This window comes from Pituophis catenifer, unplaced genomic scaffold (assembly GCF_029215685.1).
Source record: "Pituophis catenifer annectens isolate HBS135680 unplaced genomic scaffold, rPitCat1.0.hap2 SCAF_17, whole genome shotgun sequence".
Lineage (NCBI taxonomy): Eukaryota > Metazoa > Chordata > Lepidosauria > Squamata > Colubridae > Pituophis > Pituophis catenifer.
Window position 1 is genome coordinate 10,948,399 of NW_027256897.1, and position 25,982 is coordinate 10,974,380.

The 25,982-nt window shown below is 46.8% G+C and overlaps 1 protein-coding gene and 1 pseudogene across 1 annotated transcript; both read left to right on the forward strand.

Moving 5' to 3' along the window:
* Window positions 1-1,634: 1,634 nt before the first annotated feature.
* LOC139325870 (zinc finger protein 850-like) lies at window positions 1,635-4,594 on the forward strand (the record flags this gene model as incomplete). Its single annotated transcript, XM_070955911.1, has 2 exons — window positions 1,635-3,570; window positions 3,654-4,594. Coding segments are annotated over 2 exons (2,046 nt in total), but the record flags the coding sequence as incomplete, so codon positions are not given.
* Window positions 4,595-11,204: 6,610 nt separating this feature from the next.
* On the forward strand, window positions 11,205-25,283 carry LOC139325598 (zinc finger protein 721-like; annotated as a pseudogene).
* The last annotated feature ends 699 nt before the right edge of the window (window positions 25,284-25,982 follow it).

Genomic DNA, 25,982 nt, shown 5'->3' on the forward strand with positions numbered 1-25,982 from the left:
TATTTGTTTTATTTATACTGAATTCATCCTTTATATTTATTTGTTTTATTTATACTGAATTCATCCTTTATTTATATTTTTATTTGTTTTATTTGTTTTATTTATACTGAATTCATCCTTTATATTTTTATTTGTTTTATTTGTTTTATTTATACTGAATTCATCCTTTATTTATATTTTTTATTTGTTTTATTTATACTGAATTCATCCTTTATATTTTTTTATTTGTTTTATTTATACTGAATACATCCTTTTTATTTTTTAGGTTTTATTTGTTTTATTTATACTGAATTCATTCTTTATTTATATTTTTTATTTGTTTTATTCATACTGAATTCATCCTTTATATTTTTTTTTCTTTTATTTATACTGAATTCATCCTTTATTTATATTTTTTATTTGTTTTATTTATACTGAATTCATCCTTTATATATTTTAGGTTTTATTTGTTTTATTTATACTGAATTCATCCTTTATTTATATTTTTTTTATTTGTTTTATTTATACTGAGTTCATCCAGCCTAACTCTGCAGAGGACTTAGCTTGATTCCACTTCATAGAGAAACATCCATCTAAGTAAGATCTGCCACTGACCCGCAGCCAGGAAGGGCGGAGCTGCAGAATCGAGCAGGGGGCGGGATCACAAGGGCGAAAGCCAATGGGATGGCTCAGAAGCCCCCCTCCCCATATGCAAATAGAAAGGGCGTGACGAGAAATCCCAAACATTCGGAAACATCGAGGAGACCTCAAGGAGGCGGGGCCTGGAGAGGAAAAGGCGGGGCTTCGCAGAAAATGGTGGCTGAAGTTTTTTTCCCCACTTTCGGAATCATAGAGAGCTGACGGAAAGAGCTGTAAGCTTTTGAGGCAAGTAGAGTAGGTGAGGGGGAGCCGGAAGGCCCGCGTGAGGCGGAGTCTTGGGCCTGGGCCTCTCCTGCGGGGAAGGGGACGCAGCCGTGACCCTCTTCTGTTTCTCCCCTGCAGGTGGACGGAGGATCCCGGCGGATGCAGGAAAGAAGCGCCGCCCGAGAGGGGACGGCGGCGATTGGCAGGAGGAGCCCTTGGGGTGGTCCTTACACGCTAAAAGGGAGGAACTTCCGGAAACAAAAAATAGCCAATGAGCGAGTTTCTTCAAACGGCGATAGAAGAGCCCGGATAAAGGCAGAGACCAGGAGAAAGAGGCGGAGCTTGGCCAAAAAAACGGAGGAAGGCCGGTCTGGTTCTTACTTTCGGTATCAGAGAGGCGAGCTTGCGCACGCGGCCGAGGTCAGGTTTGACGCAGGGGACGCTGGGAGTTGCAGTCTGGGAGGGTCCTCCGGAGAAGGAAGGCCATGGGGGGAGGAGAGGCCGGTGCGCCCGAGGCCTCGTCTGGCGCGGGGACGCTGGGAAGGAGACCCGTGGGAGGTGGGGGCTTGGGCCTGGGCTTCCCCTGTGGAGAAAGGGACGCAGCCGTGACCCTCTTCTCTTTCTCCTCTGCAGGAGAACGGAGGATGGTGGCGGATGCAGGAAAGAGGCACCGCCCAGGAGGAGGAGGGGGAGAGCGGGCCCCGCGGAGCAGACCTGCACGTCCTGGCGCGGCTTCCCCAGGAGACGGCGGGGAAAGGCCGGGAGGCTCCGGGGCTGCAGGAGGGAGGAGCCCAGGGGGAGCCCGGGAAAGGCGGCTGCCTGGAGGGCGATGCGGGGAGGAGGAAACGGGCGGAGGCTCCTTCCGAAGACCCCCAAAGCCCCGAAGGATCCAGGAGGAAGCAAAGAAACATCAGTGCCCGGAATGTTGGAAAACTTTCCAAAATAATGAAAATCTGGAAAACCATCTAAGGATCCACAAAGGAGAGGAGAAATATCAGTGCCCGGAATGTGGGAAAAACTTCAAAAGAAATAGAGAACTTGAAAACCATCTAAGAATCCACTCAGGAGAAAAAACATTTAAATGCGCAGTGTGTGAAATATCCTTCCAAAGGAATGACCTCCTTAAAAGGCATCTAAGGATCCACAAAGGAGAGGAGAAATATCAATGCCCAGAGTGTGAAAAATCTTTCAAAAGAAACGACCGTCTTGAAAGCCACCTAAGGATCCACTCAGGAGAAAAACCTCACAAGTGCCTGGAGTGTGGAAAGAGCTTCAGTCAGAGGAGCAACCTTTATAGACATCAAAGGATCCACTGGAGAGAGAAACTGAATAAATGCCTGGAAAGCGGATGGTCCTTCGGGAGGCCCCAAAGGATCCAGGAGGGAGGAGAGAAATATCAATGCACGGAATGCGAAAAATCCTTCAAAACAAACAAAAACCTCGAAAACCATTTGAGAATCCACACGGGAGAGAAACCATTTCAATGCCTAGAATGTGGGAAATGTTTCACTCAGAGGGGAACTCTTAATGCCCATGAAAGAATCCACACTGGAGAAAAACCGTATAAATGCCTGGAATGTGGAAAAACCTTCCGTTTGAGTGGAAACCTTTATGCCCATCAAAGAATTCATTCAGGAGAAAAACCGTTTAAATGCCTACAGTGCGGAAAAAGCTTCAGGCTCAGTGGGAACCTTTATATACATACAAGAACCCACACTGGAGAAAAGCCATATAAGTGCTGGGAGTGTGGAAAAAGCTTCATTGTCAGCGGACATCTCCTTCGACATCAAAGAATTCACATTGGTGAAAAGCTGCATAAATGCCCAAAATGTGAGGAGACCTTTAGTGATAGGGAAAGCCTTTGTAAACATAAAAAAATCCACGCCAGAGAAAAACTGCATAAATGCCTGGAATGTGGAAAGAGCTTCGGTGAGAGGAGAAGCCTTTATAATCATCGAAGAATTCACACTAGAGAACAAATCTGGAAATGCCTAGAGTGTGGAGTGTCCTTCCCAACACTCAAAAGTCTGAGAAATCATCAAAGAATCCACAGGAGAGAAAAGGAATATAAATGCCCGGAGTGTGAAAAGAGCTTCTGTCAGAAGGGACATCTTTATAGACATCAAAGAATCCATTCAGGGGAGAAACCATACAAATGCCTGGAGTGTGGAAAGAGCTTTACTGAGAGCGCACATCTCCGTCAACATCAAAGAATCCACACAGGAGAGAAACCGTATGAATGCCTGGATTGTGGAAAGAGGTTCCGTCAAAATGGGAGCCTTTATATGCACCAAAGAATTCACACGGGAGAGAAGCCGTATAAATGCTTGGAGTGTGGAAAGAGCTTTACTGATGGCGGACACCTCAGTCAACATCAAAGAATCCACACGGGAGAGAAACCCTATCAGTGTCTGGATTGTGGAAAATCTTTCAATCGGGTAGAACACCTCCAGCGGCATGAAAGAATTCACACTGGACAGAAGCTATATCAATGTACAAAGTGTGGAAAGAGTTTCAGTCACAAGGCAAGCCTTTATACACATCAAAGAATCCACTCGGGAGAAAAACCCTTTAAATGCCTGGAGTGTGGAAAATGCTTTACTCAGGGTGGGCATCTCTGTCAACATCAAAGAATTCATACGGGAGAGAAACCCTATAAATGCCAGGAGTGTGGAAAGAGCTTCAGTCAGAGGGGAAACCTCCATATACATCAAAGAATCCATTCAGGTGAGAAATCCGATAAATGCCTGGCACTGGAAAGAAATGTACTTAGTGTGGATACCTTCACGAACTTCAAAGAGTTCGCACAGGAGTAAAACCGTGTCCATGCCTGGAGTGTGGAAAGAGCTTCAGTGACAATGTAGGTCTCAGTAAATATGGACTTCACCCAGAGAAAAAAGTTTACAGATGCACCGCTTGAAAAATCCTGTAAAACAAACGGAAATCTCCGAAATCACAGATTTGAGATTTCACGGAAGGATCTACAGAGAAACAAAACCATAGAAATTGACAGGTAACGGTTTTCCCTGTTCACTTGTATCTGAATCTAAGGGCGCTACTCATCTCTGTTTCTTAGCTGAGGGAGCCAGCATTTTCCGAAGACATTCCCGTGATCACGTGGCCAGTGTGACTATACGCTGATGCACCTGGAATGCTGTTATCCTACCAAAAAAGTGCTACCTTGCACTTGCATTCCCAGGCTTTCAAATTGCTAATTGGGCAGGACAAGAGCTCACTCCATCACGCAACTCTTTGTCAAGCACAGGAGACACAAACAGTTCAAATGTGTATAAAGATTTATTGTGAATTTAAGCTCTCCACAAACTTAACTATTGAAATAACAGTCAAAAGAAATTAGTGGGAGTTAATAGAAAGGAATTCAAGGTGGGCTGGACTTGTGGGGTGAAGGGACTCATGACTGATGACGCATTTGACCTCTGCCTCCAGCTCAACTAGTTCTTGGGTCTCGAACCTGAGCTGACAAGGTCAGAGTCTTTAACCACTGAGTCATCGTTCCCCCTTGTAAGTAGAGTGTTGCTACAATGCTTCAGTACCCAGCAAAGTCAGTCTACCCCTGGTTATAATGCACAAGGCTTTTTTTAAGGACTAAGACACTCCTTGAACAAAACACATCTAATTGCCATTTTAAGGTACAGATGTAGATACTTAATCTTCATTGCCATCTCAACCTGCGTGTTTCAACTTGATTTATAATGTATGATCAGCCCAAGTATTAAGCATCAAACTTTTAAACGGGACCGTTTTACTATTTCCTTTCTTGCTATGGTTCGTTTAATGGATGTGCTCTTTTCTGTGGCCTCATTTGATATTATAATTTCATCGTTCAAATTGTTAAATTTTCTCTGATCGCTCATAACACAAATCGATCCGCGTTTTACAAATAACGCAAGGAGTACATCAACCTCTTAGTACGACTACATTGAATTATGCATACGGTAGTGTTTATCCTCACAAATTTATTCAGTCAATGGTGCCGTCATTTATATATTACTAAGCAAGCTTGACCAGGACGGTTCTTTTCTCTTTAGTAGCCGAGGCTCATGCTGGGAGTTGAGGCTGAGCTTCTGAAGAAACAACCCCTCTGTTTCTGCTTCTTGGAGCTGACAGCAGGGGGTGGGCTGCTGGGGGTTCGCAGTGGTTCAGGAGAACCTCTAGCTAAGATTATGTGCAGTTCAGAAAACTCCCAAATCCCACTCCTGGCTGGCCCCTCCCATTTGGGATGCAGGTAAGTGCAGGGTGCTCAGAGGGCGAAATACGGGCCTACCAGAAGTATGGGAAGTACAGAAACAAGCCCATTTCCGGACTCCAGAGGGCCTCCGGAGCCTAGGGAGGCCATTTTCATCCTCCTAGAGGCTTGAGGAAAGCCTCTGGAGCCCGGGGAAGGGAACCCCCCTGCCCCCCATCGTGGTGCAGGAAGCCAACTAGTCCACGCCCACCATGGTCACGCCTCCTAGCAACCAGGTAGAGAACCCCTTGCTAAAATTTTTCAAGCCCATCCCTGGCTATCAGTACATCCAAACTTAAGTCACTTGCCTGTCTCTTTTGGCTGGGACACATCTGTCCCAACGCAGCTGATGGACACCAAGCCGAGGATGTATTTTGCAGCATTCAAAGCTGCTTACTTTGAGGAGTGCCAAATGTAACGCCTCCCCAAAAACTCTAGAGATCTAGACAGGTTTTCTTCTATTGTTAATGCAATAGAAGAGGGAATGTTTGAACCAGGGGTTTTCAAACTTGGCAGCTTTAAGACTTGTGGACTTCAACTCCCAGAATTCTCCAGCCAGCTGGCTAGAGAATTCTGGGAGTTGAAGTCCACAAGCTGCCAAGTTTGAACACATGACAAAAGAGTCATTTTACTACCTGTGATTGACACAAAGCAGTCAAATTCAGGTCTGGGCATGGCTCAGGAATTTAGAGTTGACCTTTGGAGAAAGAAACCACTGAAGAGGGATGTAAAGATGGGATCACAGGTAATCTTTGACTGATGACCGCAGTGGAGTCCAAAATTTCGGTTGACAAGTGAGGCATTTATCTGACTTTTGCCCCATTTTATGACCTTTCTTGCCACAGCCGTTAAAGCGAATCACCTCAGTTGCGTTTTGTAAGTGAATCTGGATTCCACATTGACTTTTGCCTGTCAGAAGGTTGACCACATGACCTTGAGACACAGCCATGGTCGTAAGTCTGAGCCCATTGCCAAGCATCTGAATTTTGATCACATGAGCATGGAGAGGCTGCAACGGTCGTAAGTGTAAAACAAAATGGTCGTAAGTCGCTTTTTTTTCAGTGCCGTTGTAACTTTTGGCCACTAAATTATTGTAAATCGAGGACTACCTATATAACCATGTCAATAAAGAAGAAGAATGGAAACTCAATGAAGTCAATAAAGAAGAATAACTGAATAATTGCAGATATTTCATGACTCAGCATTATCAGTGTAAGCATCACTAGCACTGATGATGTAACCTAGTCGGGTAATGAAACGTCCCACCAAAACCCACCAAGTTCAGAGAGCACTTGGGACCCTACAGTAGTCCTCTGGTTCTCCTCCACTCTGCAAACGCCCCCCTTCTAACGGTAGCACTGATGATGTTCCCTAGTTGTGTAATGAAACATCTGGAAGAAAGCAAGCTCAGAGACCACCAAGGACCCCACAGTTGTTGTCCTCCCCACATCACACTCTCTTCTAGCACTGATGATGTCCCCTAGTTGGGTAATGAAACATCTGGAAGAAAGCAAGCTCAGAGACCACCAAGGACCTCCAGATGATACAGTCCAGAGCAGGGGTCTCCAACCTTGGTCACTTCAAGACTTGTGGACTTCAACTCCCAGAGTTCCTCAGCCAGCAAAACAAAGAACTCTGGGAGTTGGGGGGTTTTTATACAAAGAGGTTCTTTTTACAGATGCGGGCAGATGGCAGCTGAAGACATTACAGACACTGTTGGACGAAGGAATTAATTTAAATTGGTTACAATATAATCAATTACAATTGAGATGGAAAGAGGACCAAAAAACTGGTATTATGTTGCATGAGGAAGAATTGGTTAGACATATAAGAGAGAAAGGTCCAATGCATATTAAAAGGCTTTATAATGTTTTGCTAGAAAGGGATTCAGAAACTGAATTAGTTAAAGATTGTATGATTAAGTGGGCACAAAATTTTGAAGAACCAGTGATGTTGGAAACATGGGAAAATATTTGGGTTCAGAATGTTAAATTTACACAGTCCCAGAACCTGAGGGAAAATTTCTACAAAATGTTTTATAGATGGCATTTAGATCCCAAAAAGTTGTCATGTATGTACCCTAATGTTCAGCCAAAATGTTGGAGATGCGAATGTTTGGATGCTACGTATTATCATGTTTGGTGGACCTGTAGGAAAGTTAAGGCTTTTTGGATAAAAATTTGATGGGTCATGCAGAATGTTTTGAAGAAAAAAATTCAATTTTCTCCACAATTGTTTTTATTGGGTATAGTTAAGGGTTTTACACGGGGTGAAATAAAATTAATATTGTATATGATAACTGCAGCAAGATTGTTGATAGGTAAATATTGGAAGAATGAAGCTTTGCCTACTATCGAGGAATGGACTTTGAAGATGGCTAGTTTTGCAGAGATGGCGAAGATTTCAGCGTATTTAAAGGATTGTTCACAAGAGACTTATGAATGGGAATGGAAAAGGTGGATAGAATATGTTCAGAACAAATACCAAACTAGAAAGTATCAAATAGCTTTTATTTGAAAATAATGTATTAGAAATATTAAAGAGGAAAAATTATATAGGGGGAGGGATGGGTTCAGGCTTATATATTAGTGTTATTAGTTATGAGTATGTAATAGGGAAGTCCGGGGGGGGGCGGGTCAGGGAGGGTTAGGGAGGATGGGAAGTTTGGGGAGGGAGGTGGGGGGGTGAAAAAAGGGGTGAAAATGTAATTGTAAAACTTTTGCAATAAAAAAAAAAAAAAAAAAGAACTCTGGGAGTTGAAGTCCACAAGTCTTAAAAGTGGCCAAGGTTGGAGACCCCTGGTCCAGAGGGTGAAGAAAATGTTACGAATCTCAAACTTAAAGTCTACCTTGATTCTCTGTAGTACAAGAAGGGACAGACAACCTGGACAGGTGTTCGAGACTGCTGTTGCTTAACCCGATCCATGCTCTCCCCAACGTGGTCATTGAATAACTGGGAGCATTATTAACTGCAACACAGAGTAACGGGAAGGAAAGGTTCTGGGTGACTTAGTGCAGGCCCAGGCCCACTTCTCCCCAGCCTCCCTAGGCCTCCGTCCTTAGAGGCACCCCATACTTCGTTTCCCATCCACCAGGTTCCCACAGGCCTTCGGGCTGCTCCCTACCGCACTGGATCCCACACCCTCCTCTCCACCTCCTCTCCTTAGACCAGTGGTGAAATTCAAATTTTCTCACTACCGGTTCTGTGGGCATTGCTTGGTGGGCCTGGCACACGAAGGATACTGCAAAATCCCCATTCCCTCCCCACTCCTGAGGGAAGGATATTGCAAAATCTCCATTCCCACCCCACTCTGGGGCCAGCCAGAGGTGCCAGTTCTCCGAACTACTCAAAATTTCCGCTACTGGTTCTCCAGAACCTGCTGGATTTCACCCCTGCATTGGACGCTAACCCTCCTTCTGTGGCTCTCCAGAGCTTCTCATGTAGAAAGAGAACGGCGCTCTACCATTGGAATCGCTGCAGGCCAGACGGCGTTCGCGTCCTGAAAGGCAGCCGATTTCACAATGGCCGCCATTCATTGCTCAGGTAGCACAGGACGAAAGCAGAGATGGCAAGAGTCCTGCCTCTTGTTCCCTGGCCTGCGTGGCTCCGTCCCGAAAGCGGCCGCGATTTTCACGGCAGCTCTGCAATAAAATGGGGTTCCTTCAAAATGGAGTTCACTTCCAGCATGGAGCCAAGTGGCCCAGGGACACAATAGCCCTCTCTCCTTCCCTCAACACAATCGCTGGAAATTGCAGGTGATTTATAGCAGGAGTGCCAAACTCAAGGCTGTGCTAGCCTTAGATCTAAGGGGTGCTTAGATCTGGCCCACGCGGCTGTCCTGGAAACAGTAACAGACAGGCCTGCAGGGCCCTCCCGAGCCCCGTCTTCGCTGGCAAAGGGTTGCAGGAGGTCATCGCAGCGGAAAACTGAGCTCGCAAGGATGGTATTGCTGGTGGAACACTCGGTACCCCCACAGATGCCCTCAACACAAGTGACATCAGGCTGGCTGTGCCCCCTCTGGTCACGTCTACCCCCTCCCCCAAGGTCAAACACAACCCAGATGCGGCCCTTAATGAAATTGAGTTTGAGACCCCTGATCTACAGTAAAAGTGAGCAATCAGTGATGGGTGGAGAGGAGGTGGTGAGATTCAGCAGGGTGGTAAGCGTTTAAGAATGCATGTTTTCCCCTTTGCCGAAGAAGGCTCTATTAGGTATGTGAGAAGTTGTGTTTTCAGCAGCTACACAACACAGTATTCTGAGTGTCTTTGAATACACCTGCAACTTTCAAGACACAAAACCCAGTGGGAACGATTTAATTTGGCACATCTAGAGTTTTATTTGGAATCAATGTTTCCTGCTGTTCAAATTTCACAAGCAATCGGCGCCTTTTATTGTTTGTGTTTTCAATCTTTTATTAGTTTATCAAAGAAAAATACAAGTAAAGGTAAAATAGTGGAGGAAGAGGAGGAGAAAAAAGTGTAGGGTGCAGGGAAAAGCATTAATTTCCTTGACTCCTTTTGATCCAGTAGAATAACACTTCAGCTTTTTACTTTTATATAACACATACCATCTGTAGCATCAAATCTAACTGGCAAAACTCAAAATCGAAGATTTATTTATTTTTCCCCACCTCAAGCACAAAGTCCAAAAGTGTTTTGCAACTAGAAACACAATTATGTTCTTTTTTTAATCAGTCCGTTTAGCTACCTCTGCTAACTCCCATCAAATTTTGCAGCCATTGTTGTCCAAAATTACAGTTTGATCCTTTGCTTACTGATGGGTCACATGTACTGAATATTATATGCATCATATTTCTTTATCCTGTTTAAAAAAAAACATCAACATTAGCCCCCTTAACCAACAAGTTTTGCTTTGCTTGAATTACTTGGCGGTATTTGAATTTTCAGGTGGGCAAAGAAGCCCCTTTACAAAGATAAAAGTCTCCCACAGTGGAGGTAATTCAGCTCTTTTAAGGTTTAGAAGCAACAATCCCACTTGATTAAAAACTATCAAACACTAATTAAAAGGAACCAGGAAGGGAGCTGGGTGTTTTCTGGAGCACATCTTCAGCCAGCTTCCCTTTCCTAAGAAGGGAAATGGAGTGGAAGAATTGGCGTTTTCACCCTTGGAATAAACGTTTGATAAATTTCCTACAAGTGGAGGGAAGCTTCCCCAGAGTCCAGGAGCCCTACTGAAAACCAACCTACAACTTGGATGGCATCTTCATCCTAATAACTGGCAGTTTAGCCTCCATTCATGAGATCATAAAGTCATCGTAATTCCAATGGAGATGACAGGTGCCTATCAAACCTCACCTGCTCCACCTTTTCTACATGCACCAGTGCCAGGGGCCAAGGGGGCACCAGAAGAAGGGCAGGGGGTGGGGGGGGAGAATAGGAGGGGCAGGGGGTGGGGGGGAGAAAAGGGGCCAAGGGGGCACCAGAAGAAGGGCAGGGGGGGAGAATAGGAGGGGCAAGGGGTGGGGGGACCAGAGGAAGAGTTGGGGGCAGAGAAAGGTCAAGGCAGACCACCCCCCATTCCGCCCCCACCCCTCCTTAGGCGCTTCCACCCCCACTTCGGCCTCCCCACCGCACAACCCTGCGAGGTAGGCCTGGGGGAGGGAAGGCTGCAGCCGCCTGTCAGAGCAGCCCCGCCTCGAACATGGACCAGATTTGGGGGGGGGGGAAGGCGAAGGAGGGGCGGATAGGCCGCCTTGGAAGAGCCGCGGAGGGCGAAGGGAGCGGATGGGAAGAGCCAGCAGCAGAGGGGCGGAGCCAAAGCGGGGGAGGAGCCCAAACGCCGAAAGGCGGCAGCGCCACTCCAGAAAGGAGCGAGGGGCGGAGTCACAAAGCGGGCCCGCCAATGGGATGGCGTAGAAGGCGGCCGCATGCAAATATTCACCGGTCCCGCAGAGAAAGTTTTCTTCCCACGTTCCACAAGCGGACAACTATACGCGAGCTACAGGGGAGGAGAAGGCCACGCCCACAGATGCGCAATCAGACAAGCGACGGAAGTAGGTGTTTGGTTAGGCGACGGAAGTGTCAGAATGCAGGTAAAGCGCTGGGAGTCGCACTCTGACGGGCTCTGCGAAAAAAGAGAGTCCTGGGAGGGAGACTTAGTACGTGGGAGGCGGGGGCTTGGACCTGGGCCTCCCCTGAGGGAAGGGGAGGCAGCCGTGACCCTCTTCTCTCTCTCCCCTGCAGGAGGACGGAGGATGGCGGCGGATGCAGGAAAGAGGTGCCGGCCGAGAGGAGGAGGAGGAGGAGAGCAGGCCCCGCGGAGCAGCCCTGCCCGGTCCCGGCGCGGCTTCCCCTGAAGACGGCGGGGAAAGGCCGGGGGGTTCTGGGGCTGCAGGAGGGAGGAGCCCAGGGGGAGCCCGGAAAAGGCTGCTGCCTGGAGGGCGATGCGGGGAGGAGGAAATGGGCGGAGACCCCGAGACGGGCCTGGAGGGCGGAAGCTCCTTCCGAAGACCCCCAAAGCCCCGAAGGATCCAGGAGGAAGCAAAGGAATATCAGTGTCTGGAATGTCGAAAAACCTTCACAAGAAAAGGAAATCTTCAAAGCCACCTAATTATACACACAGGAGAGAAACCTCATAAGTGCCTGGAGTGTGGAAAGAGCTTCAGTCAGAGAAGAGATCTTACAAAACATCTAAGGATCCACACAGGAGAAAAACCTCATAAGTGCCTGGAGTGTGGAAAGAGCTTTGGTCATACCAGCCACCTTTATAGACATCAAAGGATTCATTTGAAGAAATGCCTGGAGGGCGGAGGCTCCTTCGGAAGACCCGGGAGTCCCCAAAGGATCCAGGAGGGAGGAAAGAAACATCAATGCCCGCAATGTGAAAAATCCTTCAAAAAACCCAACCATCTTAAAAATCATTTAAGGATTCACACAGGAGAAAAACCTTATAAGTGCCTGGAGTGTGGAAAGAGCTTCAGTGAGAGGAGCAGCCTTCATAGACATCAAAGGATCCACTCAGGAGAAAAACCTCATAAGTGCCTGGACTGTGGAAAGAGCTTCAGTCAGTTGGGAAACCTTTATACACATCAAAGAATCCACACAGGAGAGAAACTTCATAAGTTCCTGGAGTGTGGAAAGAACTTCAGAACAAATGGACATTTTGAAAATCATCTAAAAAACCACTCAGTTGGAAGCCAATATCAATGCCTTGAGTGTGGAAAGAGCTTCAATCAGAGATCAAATCTTGATCAACATCAAAGAATCCACGCAGGAGAAAAACCTCATAAGTGCCTGGAGTGTGGAAAGAGCTTCAGTCAGAGCAGCAACCTTTATAGACATCAAAGAATCCACTCAGGAGAAAAACCTCATAAATGCCTGGAGTGTGGAAAGAGCTTCAGTCAGAGCAGCAACCTTTATACACATCAAAGAATCCACACAGGAGAAAAACCTCATAAATGCCTGGAGTGTGGAAAGAGCTTCGGTGATAGGAGCACCCTCTATAAACATCAAAGAATCCACTCAGGAGAAAAACCTCATAAATGCCTTGAGTGTGGAAAGAGATTCAGTCAGAGGGGAAACCTTTATAAACATCAAAGAATCCACACAGGAGAAAAACCTCATAAGTGCCTGGAGTGTGGAAAGAGCTTCGGTGATAGGAGTACCCTCTATAAACATCAAAGAGTCCACTCAGGAGAAAAACCTCATAAATGCCTTGAGTGTGGAAAGAGATTCAGTCAGAGGGCAAACCTTTATACACATCAAAGAATCCACTCAGGAGAAAAACCTCATAAATGCTTTGAGTGTGGAAAGAGATTCAGTCAGAGGGGACATCTTTATGGACATCAAAGGATCCACACAAGAGAAAAACCTCATAAATGCCTTGAGTGTGGAAAGAGATTCAGTCAGAGGGGACATCTTTATAAACATCAAAGGATCCACACAGGAGAGAAACCTCATAAATGCACAGAGTGTGGAAAGAGATTCAGTCAGAGGGGACATCTTTATATACATCAAAGGATCCACACAGGAGAGAAACCTCATAAATGCCTTGAGTGTGGAAAGAGCTTCAGTCATAGCAGCAGCCTTTATAGACATCAAAGGATCCACACAGGAGAGAAACCTCATAAATGCCTTGAGTGTGGAAATAGATTCAATCAAAGCAGCAGCCTTTATAAACATCAAAGGATCCACACAGGAGAAAAACCTCATAAATGCCTGGAATGTGGAAAGAGCTTCAATCAGTTGGGAAACCTTTATACACATCAAAGGATCCACACAGGAGAAAAACCTCATAAATGCCTGGAATGTGGAAAGAGCTTCAGTCATAGCAACAGCCTTTATACACATCAAAGGATCCACACAGGAGAAAAACCTCATAAATGCCTGGAATGTGGAAAGAGCTTCAGTCATAGCAACAGCCTTTATAAACATCAAAGGATCCACACAGGAGAAAAACCTCATAAATGCCTGGAATGTGGAAAGAGCTTCAATCAGTTGGGAAACCTTTATAAACATCAAAGGATCCACACAGGAGAAAAACCTCATAAATGCCTGGAATGTGGAAAGAGCTTCAGTCATAGCAACAGCCTTTATAAACATCAAAGGATCCACACAGGAGAAAAACCTCATAAATGCCTGGAATGTGGAAAGAGCTTCAGTCATAGCAACAGCCTTTATAAACATCAAAGGATCCACACAGGAGAAAAACCTCATAAATGCCTGGAATGTGGAAAGAGCTTCAATCAGTTGGGAAACCTTTATAAACATCAAAGGATCCACACAGGAGAGAAACCTCATAAATGCCTGGTAAGAAAGGTAATAAAATCCAATTAAAACTTTTAATAAATTTAATATATGTTTTTCTTTTAATAAATTCCTTTAGTCTTCCAGGGCCATGCCCAGGGTCCCAGACCTGAGTTTGACTGCTGTCGGTCATTCTTATGGCAACTAGCAGAGCAGGCTGTCCTGGGAGGGGCGGGAGGCCTTGTATGAGTCTGGATGTCAATCTGTCAGTGGTTCAGGAATGTTGGATTCTCAACTGGGCAGCTGTGGACGAGATCCCTGCCTGATCCCTGTCCAAGGGCTACAGTTGAGGGCTGCTCCGATTGTTAGACTTTGAACTTAAAAAATGGAATTCTGAGGCCTGCTCTCAAAAGAATATAGATATACCCATACACATTAATCACAGCCCATTTAGATTACATAACAAGAGACTTGGGAGTTCAAAAAAATAAAAATAGATACGAAAGGGAGGATCTTGGTTTGTGATATCATAATGCAGGTGTTGTGTTGGTGTTATTACAGTAGGAACAAATGCCTAAGTATGTGGTATAGTGTGAAAACCCAGAAAATAAAATAATGTCATATCCAGAAAAAAAAAGGAGAGAGAGACTTGGGAGTTCACAAGGTGGATACTTCTTCATATGGAAGAAAACTGACTGAATCTAATGTGCTGCTTCGGATACCGCAGAGCCTCTTCCCAGCAGTTGTGGAGAGGATGTGTTGTGTCCCAGACAATCCTGCAGAACCTGGTCAGGCATCGTTTCTAGCTCATTAGAAACCAGTTGAGTTTCTGGGACGGAAAGTTCTTCAGTGGGATGAGAATTTTAGTTTGAATTTGAGAATTCCCATATTTATATCTTCTGAGTTTGCAAAACTTTATTGAACTTTATTGAGGAGAACATCAAGGTAAAAATCAACAATGGCATTTTCTTTTCCTTGAAAAGCCAAACCGTGTCTAGGAGGACAGTTTTGGGATTGAGTTGAAATGCCAGTTGGAAACAGTGTGGACACTTGAACAATTTTTCTACCAAATTGGGCTAATTTTGCAGATTTCTTGCAGGAAAAAGTTTGACCTCTGTGGGTTCCAATTGGAGGGCTATTTTAAATTATTTTTAAAGCACTGTAGAGATAGTTCTTGACCTACAACTATTTGCTTAGTGACTTAGTGAAGTTATAGCAGCACGGAAAAAAGTGGCCTTGACCAGTTTTCACGCCTATGACTGTTCCAGCATCCATGTGGTCCAAATCCAGGTGTTTAGCCACTGGCATATATTTATGATGGCTGCGCTGTCCCAGGGTCACATCATCACCATTTGTAACCTTCCCAGCTGATGTCCCACAAAGTCATTGGAGGATTCACATAACAACTTCACAACTGTAGGATATGACCTGCCAATTATAGCAAAAAATGGGGTGCAACAACTGTCAAGAACAGAAATTTTTGTATCAATTCTGATTGTAGATCTAGTTAGTACTACCTATACAGCCTGGGGGCAATATATCCATCTGCCATGAACGATAACTGCAAAATACATCCCAGAGACAGTAAGAGGATTAAGTCAGCCAGGCCCTCCCCCCCAGCTGCCTTGCCAGCCCCTCCACAGACACCCCCCCCACACACGGATTCATCTTCTCCTTTCTCATCCCTCCTCCTTTCTGAAGAACCCCTTTGGAAAACTGCAGCAGAGGGGGAAATCCCCTCCAATACTGACCTCTGCATATTTGGATTTTTCAATTTTTTTTCAGCCCTTGGATGCTCCAGTTGACACACATATATATTTTCCTCCTACACCCCCTCCCCCTTTGGAAGGGGCTCCTGTTGCTGCTGCTGCTGCCCAGGCCAGCGTGCCCTGCGATGTAGACCTCCACCCACGGACTGGCACCTTTTAAATGACTAATTTAAAATGACATATTAGCCCTTTTAACATGGCAGTCTATACCTCTTTTTTAAGATTAAGAATGCTTGTTTATCCCTTCTTGACGAAGGCTCCTTATTTGGTATGTGAGAACTTGCTTTTTCAGCAACTACACAACAGAGTATTCCGAGTGTCTCTAAATACATCTGCAACTTTCAGGAAAGAGACAAACCCAGCTGGGAAAGACTGACACAAAAATTGGTCACGTGTGGAATTTGATCCAGAATCAATGTTTTCTGTTTGCGCTTCACAAGCACTCAATGACTTTTATTATTTATTTTTTTATTTTTATTTATTCAATTTATATACCGCCCTTCTCCTAGTGGACTCAGGGCGGTGCACAGCCAAAACTAAAATACATAACAATACAAAATTTAAAATTAATTAAAAGAATTATATACTTTGGCCCAAATTAAAACAGTGCGAATTAAAACCCATTAACAAATTAAAACTAAACAATTAATAACCATTAAAAACTAAAAAAGGGGCGGGGTTCACGCCAGCCCTGCTTGCTGGAAAAGAAGAGTTTTCAGGGCTTGGCGAAAGACCCGAAGATCCGATATCCTTCTTATATCCGGGGGCAAATCGTTCCAGAGGGCGGGGGCTGCCACAGAGAAGGCCTCCCCCTGGGGGTCGCCAGCCGACATTGCCTGGCCGACGGCACCCTGAGGAGCCCCTCTCTGTGGGAGCGTACTGGACGGTGGGAGGCTATCGGTGGCAGAAGGCGGTCCCGCAAGTACCCAGGTCCTATGCCATGGAGCGCTTTAAAGGTGGTAACCAACACCTTGAAGCACACCCGGAAGACCACCGGAAGCCAATGCAGCTTACGCAGGAGAGGTGTCACATGGGAGCGACCCCTCGCTCCCATAATCCCCCGCGCGGCCGCATTCTGCACCAGTTGGAGCCTCCGGGTACTCCTCAAGGGGAGCCCCATGTAGAGAGCATTGCAGTAGTCCAGGCGGGAAGTGACGAGTGCCTGAGTGACTGTGCGTAAGGAATCCTGATCCAGAAAGGGACGCAACTGGCGAATCAGGCGGACCTGATAAAAAGCCCCCCTGGCCACGGCCGTCATATGCTCTTCTAAAGACAGCCGTGCATCCAGGAGGATGCCCAAGTTGCGAGCCCTATCCGTGGGAGCCAATAACTCGCCCCCAATAGCCAGCGATGGTACCAGCTGGCTATATCGGGACGCCGGAAGCCACAGCCACTCGGTCTTGGAAGGGTTGAGTCGGAGCCTGTTACTCCCCATCCAGATCCGCACGGCCTCCAGGCACTGGGACATCACTTCAAGGGCATCGTTGGGATGGCCTGGGGTGGAGATGTACAGCTGAGTATCATCAGCGTACTGATGGAACTCCACCCCAAAGCCACGGATGATCTCACCCAACGGCTTCACATAAATGTTGAACAGAAGGGGCAAGAGGACCGACCCCTGAGGCACCCCACAAACAAGGCGCCTCGGGGTCGACCTCTGCCCCTCTGCCAACACCGACTGCGACCGGTCAGAGAGATAGGAGGAGAACCACTGCAGAACAGTGCCCCCCACTCCCAACCCCTCCAACCGGCGCAGCAGGATACTATGGTCGATGGTATCAAAAGCCGCTGAGAGATCTAACAGGACCAGGACAGAGGAACAACCCCTATCCCGAGCCCTCCAGAGATCATCCACCAACGCGACCAATGCCGTTTCCGTGCTGTGCCCAGGCCTGAAGCCGGACTGGAGCGGATCCAGATAGACAGCTTCATCCAGGTACCCAGGAAGCTGTTGCGCCACCACACTCTCAACAACCTTCGCCAACAATCTTTATTGGTTTCATCATTTCTTTACTGACTTCTATGAGGAAATTCACTAGCAGGAACCTTTGGCAGGAGGTTCTCCTCCTTAGCTCCTCTTTAACTGGAGATGGTCTCCTTTTCTGTATGAATTCCTAGTTCTTCTATCTAGGAACAAGAGTTGTCCTGGGTGAAACGGAAGCCATATAGATGCTTCTTAAAAACACATTTGCGAGTTGTAGGATCTTATTTATTAGAATCCTGGATTTATTTTTACAAATCGGGGATATTTTCCTTTGTTTCCAACAAAATAAAAGAATATTTGTAGCTCAGGGTTGAAATGAGGGGTCTTTTTAGCTCCCTGAGGCCCCCACACCCTTCCAGCAACTATGTTGTTAGCTAGGAAGTAATGAAACGTGCAACGCCCCCCCTCCTCTCTTCCCCCAACAACAACCCTGTGAGGTGGGCTGCACCGAAAGAGGGGCTTGAACTCTGGGTCTCTTGCTTTCTACCCTGGTGCCTTAATCAATGGACCAAACTGGGTCCCCTTTATAATCTGGTTGCAGCCCCAGAAGAGCCCCTGATCTCCGCCTGCCTCAATACAGAGCCCGGGGGGGGGGGGGGACTGGATCCCAAATTTCAAGGGAAGCGGCTTGAATCGGCGAAAGAGGATCCCGGATGAAGTTTGGCGCAGGGAATGTTGGGAGTTGCAGTCTGGGGGGGTCTCTTTCGGGTCCGCAAGAGGCGGGGTCTTGGGCCTGGGCCTCCCCTGCGGGGAAGGGGATGCAGCCGTAACCCTATTCTCTTTCTCCCATGCAGGAGGATGGAGGATGGCGGCGGATGCAGGAAAGAACCGCTGGCCAAGAGGAGGAGGAGGAGAGCGGGCCCTGCGGAGCAGCCCTGCCCGTTCCCAGCGCAGCTTCCCCGGGAGGCGGCGGGGAAAGGCCGGGAGGGCTCCGGGGCCGCAGGAGGGGGAAGCCCGGGAAAGGCGGCTGCCTGGAGGGCGATGTGGGGAGGAGGAAACAGACCGAGACCCCGAAACGGGTCTGGAAGGCAGAGGCCACACCTCCGGTAAACATAACAACTATCGACACCGCACAGGCACCTGAGAACATGCCCTGAGGGTTCAAAGGGTCCAAAGTCCCCCTTTCTGGGCCTAGCCACACCCGGAAAGCCTTTCTCCTCAGAGTCGGTGGGCAGTGAGGGAGGTGTGGCGGCTGCTGGGGCAAACAGCCCCACCCTTTGCTTTGTGCCACAGTAAGGGTCTCCATGCCACGAGGCCAAAGCCCCACTCCGCTTCTCTGCTGCAGAGGGGAAGGTCAGCTGGTGGAGAAGGCCAGGCCCTTCCCTTCCTCCAGGCTGGGGAAGAGCAGAAGAAGAAAAGCTATTGCAGGGATCACTTGGCTGCTATACTTGAAGGTATCGCTAATTTATTGTTTTTGAAGTGTGTCTCTTGTGATTTGTGGGAAGGGCAGGTGGGGAAAGGAAGCAAAGAGTTTGAATTCTTTCCCTTCCCTCTGAGAAGTCGAAGAGCTGCCAAATTCATTCAAAAGTACAGAGATCTTGGAGTAGAGAGAGAAAATAAAGTTGTTGAATAAACTGTGAGCCAAGTTCTTTGGAAATTATTTTCTCAACCCTCCAGGACTAATGCAGGTGTAGGAAGGAAACGCAGGGAGAATAAAAACAGGAGGAGATGCCTACACATCAACACCCAAAGTATGAAGAATAAACGGAGGGAACCTGACGTCCCAGAATACGAGAGCAAAGATGAGATTGCTGCCATTATTGGTGGGATGAAACTCAGGAGGATTTAAATTTTTCAAAACACCTAATAAAAAGAGGTGGAGGTGGAGTTGCACTTAAACAGCTGCACCTTTGTAGAAATGCAAAAAATAAATGAAGAAAACCTCCTTGAATGCATTTGGGTTAATATGAAAGGAAAACGGAATGAGGTTGCCAAGGTGTATACGACGGACTGCCCAATTGGAGGAACTAGATCAGGGGCGTCAAACTGAAGGGTGCTTGGATCTGGCCCGTGGGGAACAGATCGGACTGGCCCACAATGCCTCTGCCAGCGAAAACAGCTCGGGAGGGAAGCGTGTAGCCCTACTGGCCCCATTTTCAGCTGCAACGGCCGCCTGCACTCCTCAACCAGCAAAAATGTGTCCTCCACCCCCCCAGCTCCATTTTCACGGGAAGAGGATTAGGAAAAGAAACTAAAAGCAAAAGAAATGTTTCTCCTTTTGCATTTGAGCATCCAAGAAGGGACAGGAAAGCGGAAAGGCAAAGAAGGAAAGGCAAGAAGGGAGGAAGGAAGGAAAAAGAAGGAAAGAGGGAAGGAAAAAGAAGAAAAGGGAAGGGAGGGCAGGAGGAAGGAAGGAAGATTATGAAGGAGGGAGGGTCTGAGGGAAATCCTGTCCTAGCACTTGGCCACCACAGGTGCCCACAAGAAGAGTGAAGATGAGCTGGCCACGCCTACCCAGGGACCCCCCCCCCCCAGGTCAAACATAACCCTGATGCAGCCCTGAAGGAAATAAGAGTGTGACACCACTGAGCTAGATGCATCTTTTGCTAAGCATTTAGCTGATGAACAGAAAGCAGAGGAATGGGGGACTCTCCCTATCCTGGCAACTGGGGAACACCCAGTCTCTGCACCTAGTGGGAGGACCAAACAGGTCCCCAATGAGTCTTCTTCATTTAAAACGTTCTTATAACTGCCCATCTTTCAGTCAACTCTGTGCAGCTCCCAAAAGGGTGTTTTCAAAAGTATCCAACAGATTAAAACATAAAATAAAAACCATCAAAGAAAAACCTGGGGCCAATCCATGCCTCCTTCTCCTTGTCTGACCTCCCAGCGCCTGGGGAAAAGCCAGGGGTTTAAAGGGTGGGGGCTTTTTAAGAATATGGCTCATATCTCACAAAGCTTCCTTGGCCTTAAGAGAGTCCCTTGTAGGGGTTTCTGCTGGAAGACAAGGGGACCATTCAGGGAATCGGGACTCGTTACGCACGGTCACTCACGCCCTTGTCACCTCACGCCTGGATTATTGTAATGCTCTCTACATGGGGCTCCCCTTGAGAAGCACCCGAAGGCTCCAACTGGTCCAGAATGCGGCCGCGCGGGTGGTAATGGGAGCAATGTGGCACTCTCATGTAACCCCCCTCCTGCGCGAGCTGCACTGGCTCCCAGTGGTCTTCCGGGTGCGCTTCAAGGTTTTGGTTACTATCTTTAGAGCGCTCCATGGCTCAGGACCAGGGTACTTACGAGACCGCCTCCTGCCACCAATAGCCTCTCACCGACCAGTTCGCTCCCATAGAGAGGGACTCCTCAGGGTGCCGTCGGCCAAACAATGTCAACTGATGGCCCCCAGGTGGAGAGCCTTTTCTGTGGGGGCACCTACCATCTGGAACGGGCTTCCCCCGGAGTTACGAAACATCCAAGACTTACGCATATTCCGCCGTGCCCTGAAAACATTTCTATTCCAACAAGCTGATCTGGCCTAACTCTCCCTTTTTAATTGGCTTTTAAACTGGCTTTTAAATTGGGTTTTAAACCTCTTTAGATAAATTTGGATGTTTTTAATCTTTGAGCCTAAATTACTTAATCTGTTTCTTAATAGTTTTTAACTTCTATATGTATTTGTATTTATTATGGCTGTTCACCGCCCTGAGTCCTTCGGGAGTAGGGCGGTATACAAATATGAAAAATAAATAAATAAATAAATCCAACTGAGAGCTTCAGGTGCTTGGGGATGGTCTTAATAGGTCCCCACATTTGGGAAATCCACATAGATTATATCAAACAATGGCAGGGAGAAGCTCTTTAACACCCAGAACAATGAAGGCCAAATGAGCCCTAGATTCAGCCACAGCACACTTGCTTCAATGAGGATCTGAGTGGGAGGAGCATTCAAAGGCAATTTATTAGAATATTGTAGCAAAGAGATTTCCCTCAATGAAAAGAGGGAATCCAGGACACAAAGAGCGGCTGATTCAGGGTGTCCGAAGGTCCCAGAATAGACCCAACTGGCTGCCCTTCATGTGCTCATATAAGGTTTCAACCCCTGACCTCCGCCAGCCTCAATACGGTGGGGGGAGAGACCAGACCCCAAAGTTCAAAGAAAGCCCCCCCCCCGTCCCACCTCCGCCCCGGACCATAATAACTTGCGGAACTGTGCAGGTGCCATCTGCCTTTTTGCAGGAAGAAAGACGCTGATTGGTTGCGCTCGGGATGTCGACGATTGGCAAATAGACTCCAAGTGGTGGAATCTCCAAAGGAAAAGGCGGAACTAGTGGAAAAAAGGGTGTGAAGCCTCCACTTCCAGAAAGAAAAGGGGCAACGGGGGAAGCTGCCTGAACCTGCGACAGAGAAGCGCGGATGACGCAGGTTGGGCACAGGGGATGCGGGGAATTGTAGTCCGGGAGAGTCTCTTTCCGGTCTGCATGGAGGGGGGGCTTGGGCCGGGGCCTCCCCTGCGGGGAAGGGGACGCAGGAGTGACCCTCTTCTCTTTCTCCCCTGCAGGAGGACGGAGGATGGTGGCGGATGCAGGAAAGAGGCGCCGCCTGAGAGGAGTAGGAGGAGGAGAGTGGGCCCCGCGGAGCAGCCCTGCCCGGTCCCGGCGCAGCTTCCCTGGGAGACGGCGGGGAAAGGCCGGGGGGCTCCGGGGCTGCAGGAGGGATGAGCCCAGGGGGAGCCCGGGAAAGGCGGCTGCCTGGAGGGCGATGCAGGGAGGAGGAAACGGGCGGAGACCCCGAGATGGGCCTGGAGGGCGGAGGCTCCTTCGGAAGACCCCCAAAGCCCCGAAGGATCCAGGAGGGAGGAAAGAAACATCAGTGCCTGGAATGTAGGAAAACCTTCAAAAGTAAAGGAAATCTTCAAAGGCATCTAAGGATCCACACGGGAGAAAAACCTCATAAGTGCCTGGAGTGTGGAAAGAACTTTAGTCATACCAGCAATCTTTATAGACATCAAAGGCTCCATTTGAAGAAATGTCTGGAGGGTGGAGGCTCCTTCAGAAGACCCCGAAAGCCCCGAAGGATCCAGGAGGAAGCAAAGGAGTATCCGTGCCCGGAATGTTGGAAAACCTTCAAAAGAAACAGAAATCTTAAAAGTCATTTAAGGATCCACTCAGCAGAGAAACCATTTAAATGTCCGGAATGTGAAAAATCCTTCAAAAGAAAGGACTATCTTCAAAGTCATTTAAGAATCCACTCAGGAGAAAAACCTTATAAATGCTTTGAGTGTGGAAAGAGCTTCAGTCAGAGGAGCATCCTTTATACACATCGAAGGAGCCACTCAGGAGAAAAACCTTATAAATGCTTTGAGTGTGGAAAACGCTTCAGTCAGTTGGGAAACCTTTATACACATCAAAGGATCCATTGCGGAGAGAAACCGAATAAGTGCCTGGAAGGTGGAGGGTCCTTCGGAAGACCCCGAAAGCCCCGAAGGTTCCAGGAGGCAGGAAAGAAACATCAGTGCCCGGAATGTGAAAAATGCTTCAAAAGAAACTACCATCTTCAAAGGCATTTAAGGATCCACTCGGGAGAAAAATCATACGAATGCTCAGAATGTGAAAAATGCTTCAAAAGAAATGGACATCTTGAAAACCATCTAAAAAACCACTCAGTTGGAAACCCATATCAATGCTTTGAATGTGGAAAGAACTTCAATAATAGAACAATCCTTACACAACATCTAAGAATCCACACAGGAGAGAAACCTCATAAGTGCCTGGAGTGTGGAAAGAGCTTTGGTAATATCAGCAACCTTTATAGACATCAAAGGATCCACACAGGAGAAAAACCTCATAAGTGCCTGGAGTGTGGAAAGAGCTTCAATAATAGAAAAAACCTTACGCAACATCTAAGAATCCACTCAGGACAAAAACCTCATAAGTGTCTGGAGTGTGGAAAGAGCTTCAGTCAGAGCAGCAACCTTTATAGACATCAAATGATCCATTGGGGAGAAAAACTGAATGAATGCCTCGAGGGCGGAGGATCGATCAGAAGGCCCGGGATCCAGAAGACAAAGGATCCAGGAGGAAGGAAAGAAATATCAGTGCCCGGAATGTGAAAAATCCTTCAAAACAAATTGACATTTTGAAAGGCATCTAAGGATCCACTCGGGAGAGAAGAAATACGGATGTCCAGAATGTGAAAAATCCTTCACAAATAACGATAAACTGGAGAATCATCTAAGAATCCACTCAGGAGAAACAAAATATCAATGCCCACAATGTGAAAAATCCTTCAAAAGAAATTACCACCTTCAAAGGCTTTTAAGGATCCACACAGGACACAATCCATTTAAATGCCTGGAGTGTGGAAAGAGCTTCAAGGTAATTCACAGCAAGTTAAAAGGAGTGTGTGATCCTGTTGCCTCAAATTGTAACCTTCATCGTTAATTTAAAATGACAGATAATCCCTTTTAACAGGGCCGTCTACACCTCCTTTTTAAGTTTAAGAATGCATGTTTTCCCCTTCTTACTTAAGGCTTTTATTTGGTGTCTGAGAAGTTGCTGTTTCAGCAACTACACAACAGTATTCTGAGTGTCTTTGAATACATCTAAAACTTGCAAAAAAGACACAAACCCAGCTGAGAAAGAGTAAGACGTACATTTGTCACGTGGGGAGTTTTATCTGGAATCTGTTTTCTGCTCTTCAAACTTCACAAGCAATCAGTGCATTCTATTATTTGTGCTTTCAATTTTTTATTAATTTATCATAGCATAAAATACAAAATATAAAGAAAAATACAAGTAAGGTAAAATAGTGGAGGAGAAAAAAGTGTAGGGTAAAGGGAGAAGCATTAATTTCCCCGACTCCTTTTGATGCAGTAGAATAAACAACATAACACTTCAACTTTTTATTTTTATATAATACATACCTTCTGTAGCATCAAATCTAATCGGCAAAGCTCAGTATCAAAGATTTATTATACCGTAAGCACAAAGTCCAAAAGTTTCCAAGTAGAAACAAAATTGTGTTCTTTTCTTTAATCAGTCCATTTAGATACCTCTGCTAACTCCATCAACTTTTGCAGCCATTGTTGTCCATGGAGGGAATTAGAGTTAGATCATTTGCTTACTGATGTGTCACATATACTGAATATTATATTCATATTTCTTTACCCTGTAAAAAAAACCATAACCCCACCCCTTAATCAACAATTTTTGCTTTCCTTGAATTACTTGGCGATTTGTATTTTTATTTTCAGGTGAGCAAAGAAGCCAGTTTACAAAGGTAAAAGTCTCCCACAGTGGAGGTAATTCAGCTGTTTTCAGCTCCACTTTGTAACTGGCAGTTTAGCTTGCATGGATGAGGTCATAAAGCCATCAGAGTTCCCAAGGAGGTGACAGGTGCCTATCAAACCTCACCTGCTCCACCTTTTCTACACGCACCCATTTTTGGAGGTAGACTGCCTCTTTCTAAGGAAGCTCCACTATAGTCGTCTTGATGCAGCTCCTGGCCCACTCCCCCTCCCCCATTTTGCCCTGCTTCTGTTCACCCAAAGGAAGTATTGTGAGATGGTGCCAAGTTTGAGGACATTGAAAATTCTCTTCCTTTGTTTTGAACTTCAGGCATCATTTCTCGTCCAACGATCCTGGCCGGGAAAATAAAATCCAGTCTTCCTGGAAGAGATTCTGCCAAAGCAATATTGACCCTGACTTCTCTTTTTCCCTGCTTTGGAAGAGAAATTTGTGGCGTGGCTAAACCGTTGATAGGAACTAAAAAAATCAATAAATACAGGGAATCCTCAAGTCTACCAGAGTTCGTTTAGTGACGGTTCAGTCGCAAGTGACTTACGGCCGTTTTTCACACTTAACGACCATTGCAGTGTGCCCATGACCAACATCCTGGTGTTGTGGGAGCTTCCTCTCTGGAGGCTTTCAAGAAGAGGCTGGACTGCCTTTTGTCAGAAAATGGTGTTGGGTCTCCTGCTTGGACGTTGGGTTGGGTTGGACTAGATCAGTGGTCACCAACTGGTGGTTCCCGAGAAAATTTTCGTGGTCTGCGGAGAAAATTTTGCATTTTTTCAGATCATTTTAATACGATCTGGTGTCTGCAATGGAGAGCAAAATCCGGCTTCTCTCCGCTGCAAGTGCAGCATCAGGATTCCACCTTGGTATATTTGTGGCGCAAGGCAGCGCTCGTTTCCTGTCGCTTGGGACTTGGAGCGGTAAACAGCGTCTGGTTTGGGGAGCAGCCGGATTTTGCTCTCCATTGCTCTCTCGGCCCCCTGCAAGCTCTCTTCTCTCGAGGAGCCCAATCAAAGTTTCCCACACCACTTCAGGGTTAGGGTTAGGTTTAGGATTCCAAGGTGGAATCCTGATGCTGCACTTACAGCGGAGAGAAGAAGCTGGATTTTGCTCTTCATTGCAAACACCAGATCGGCCCCCTGCAAGAGAATGAGAGACTGGGGGGGAGAGAGAAAGTGGGGGAGAGAAAGAAAGAGTGGGGGA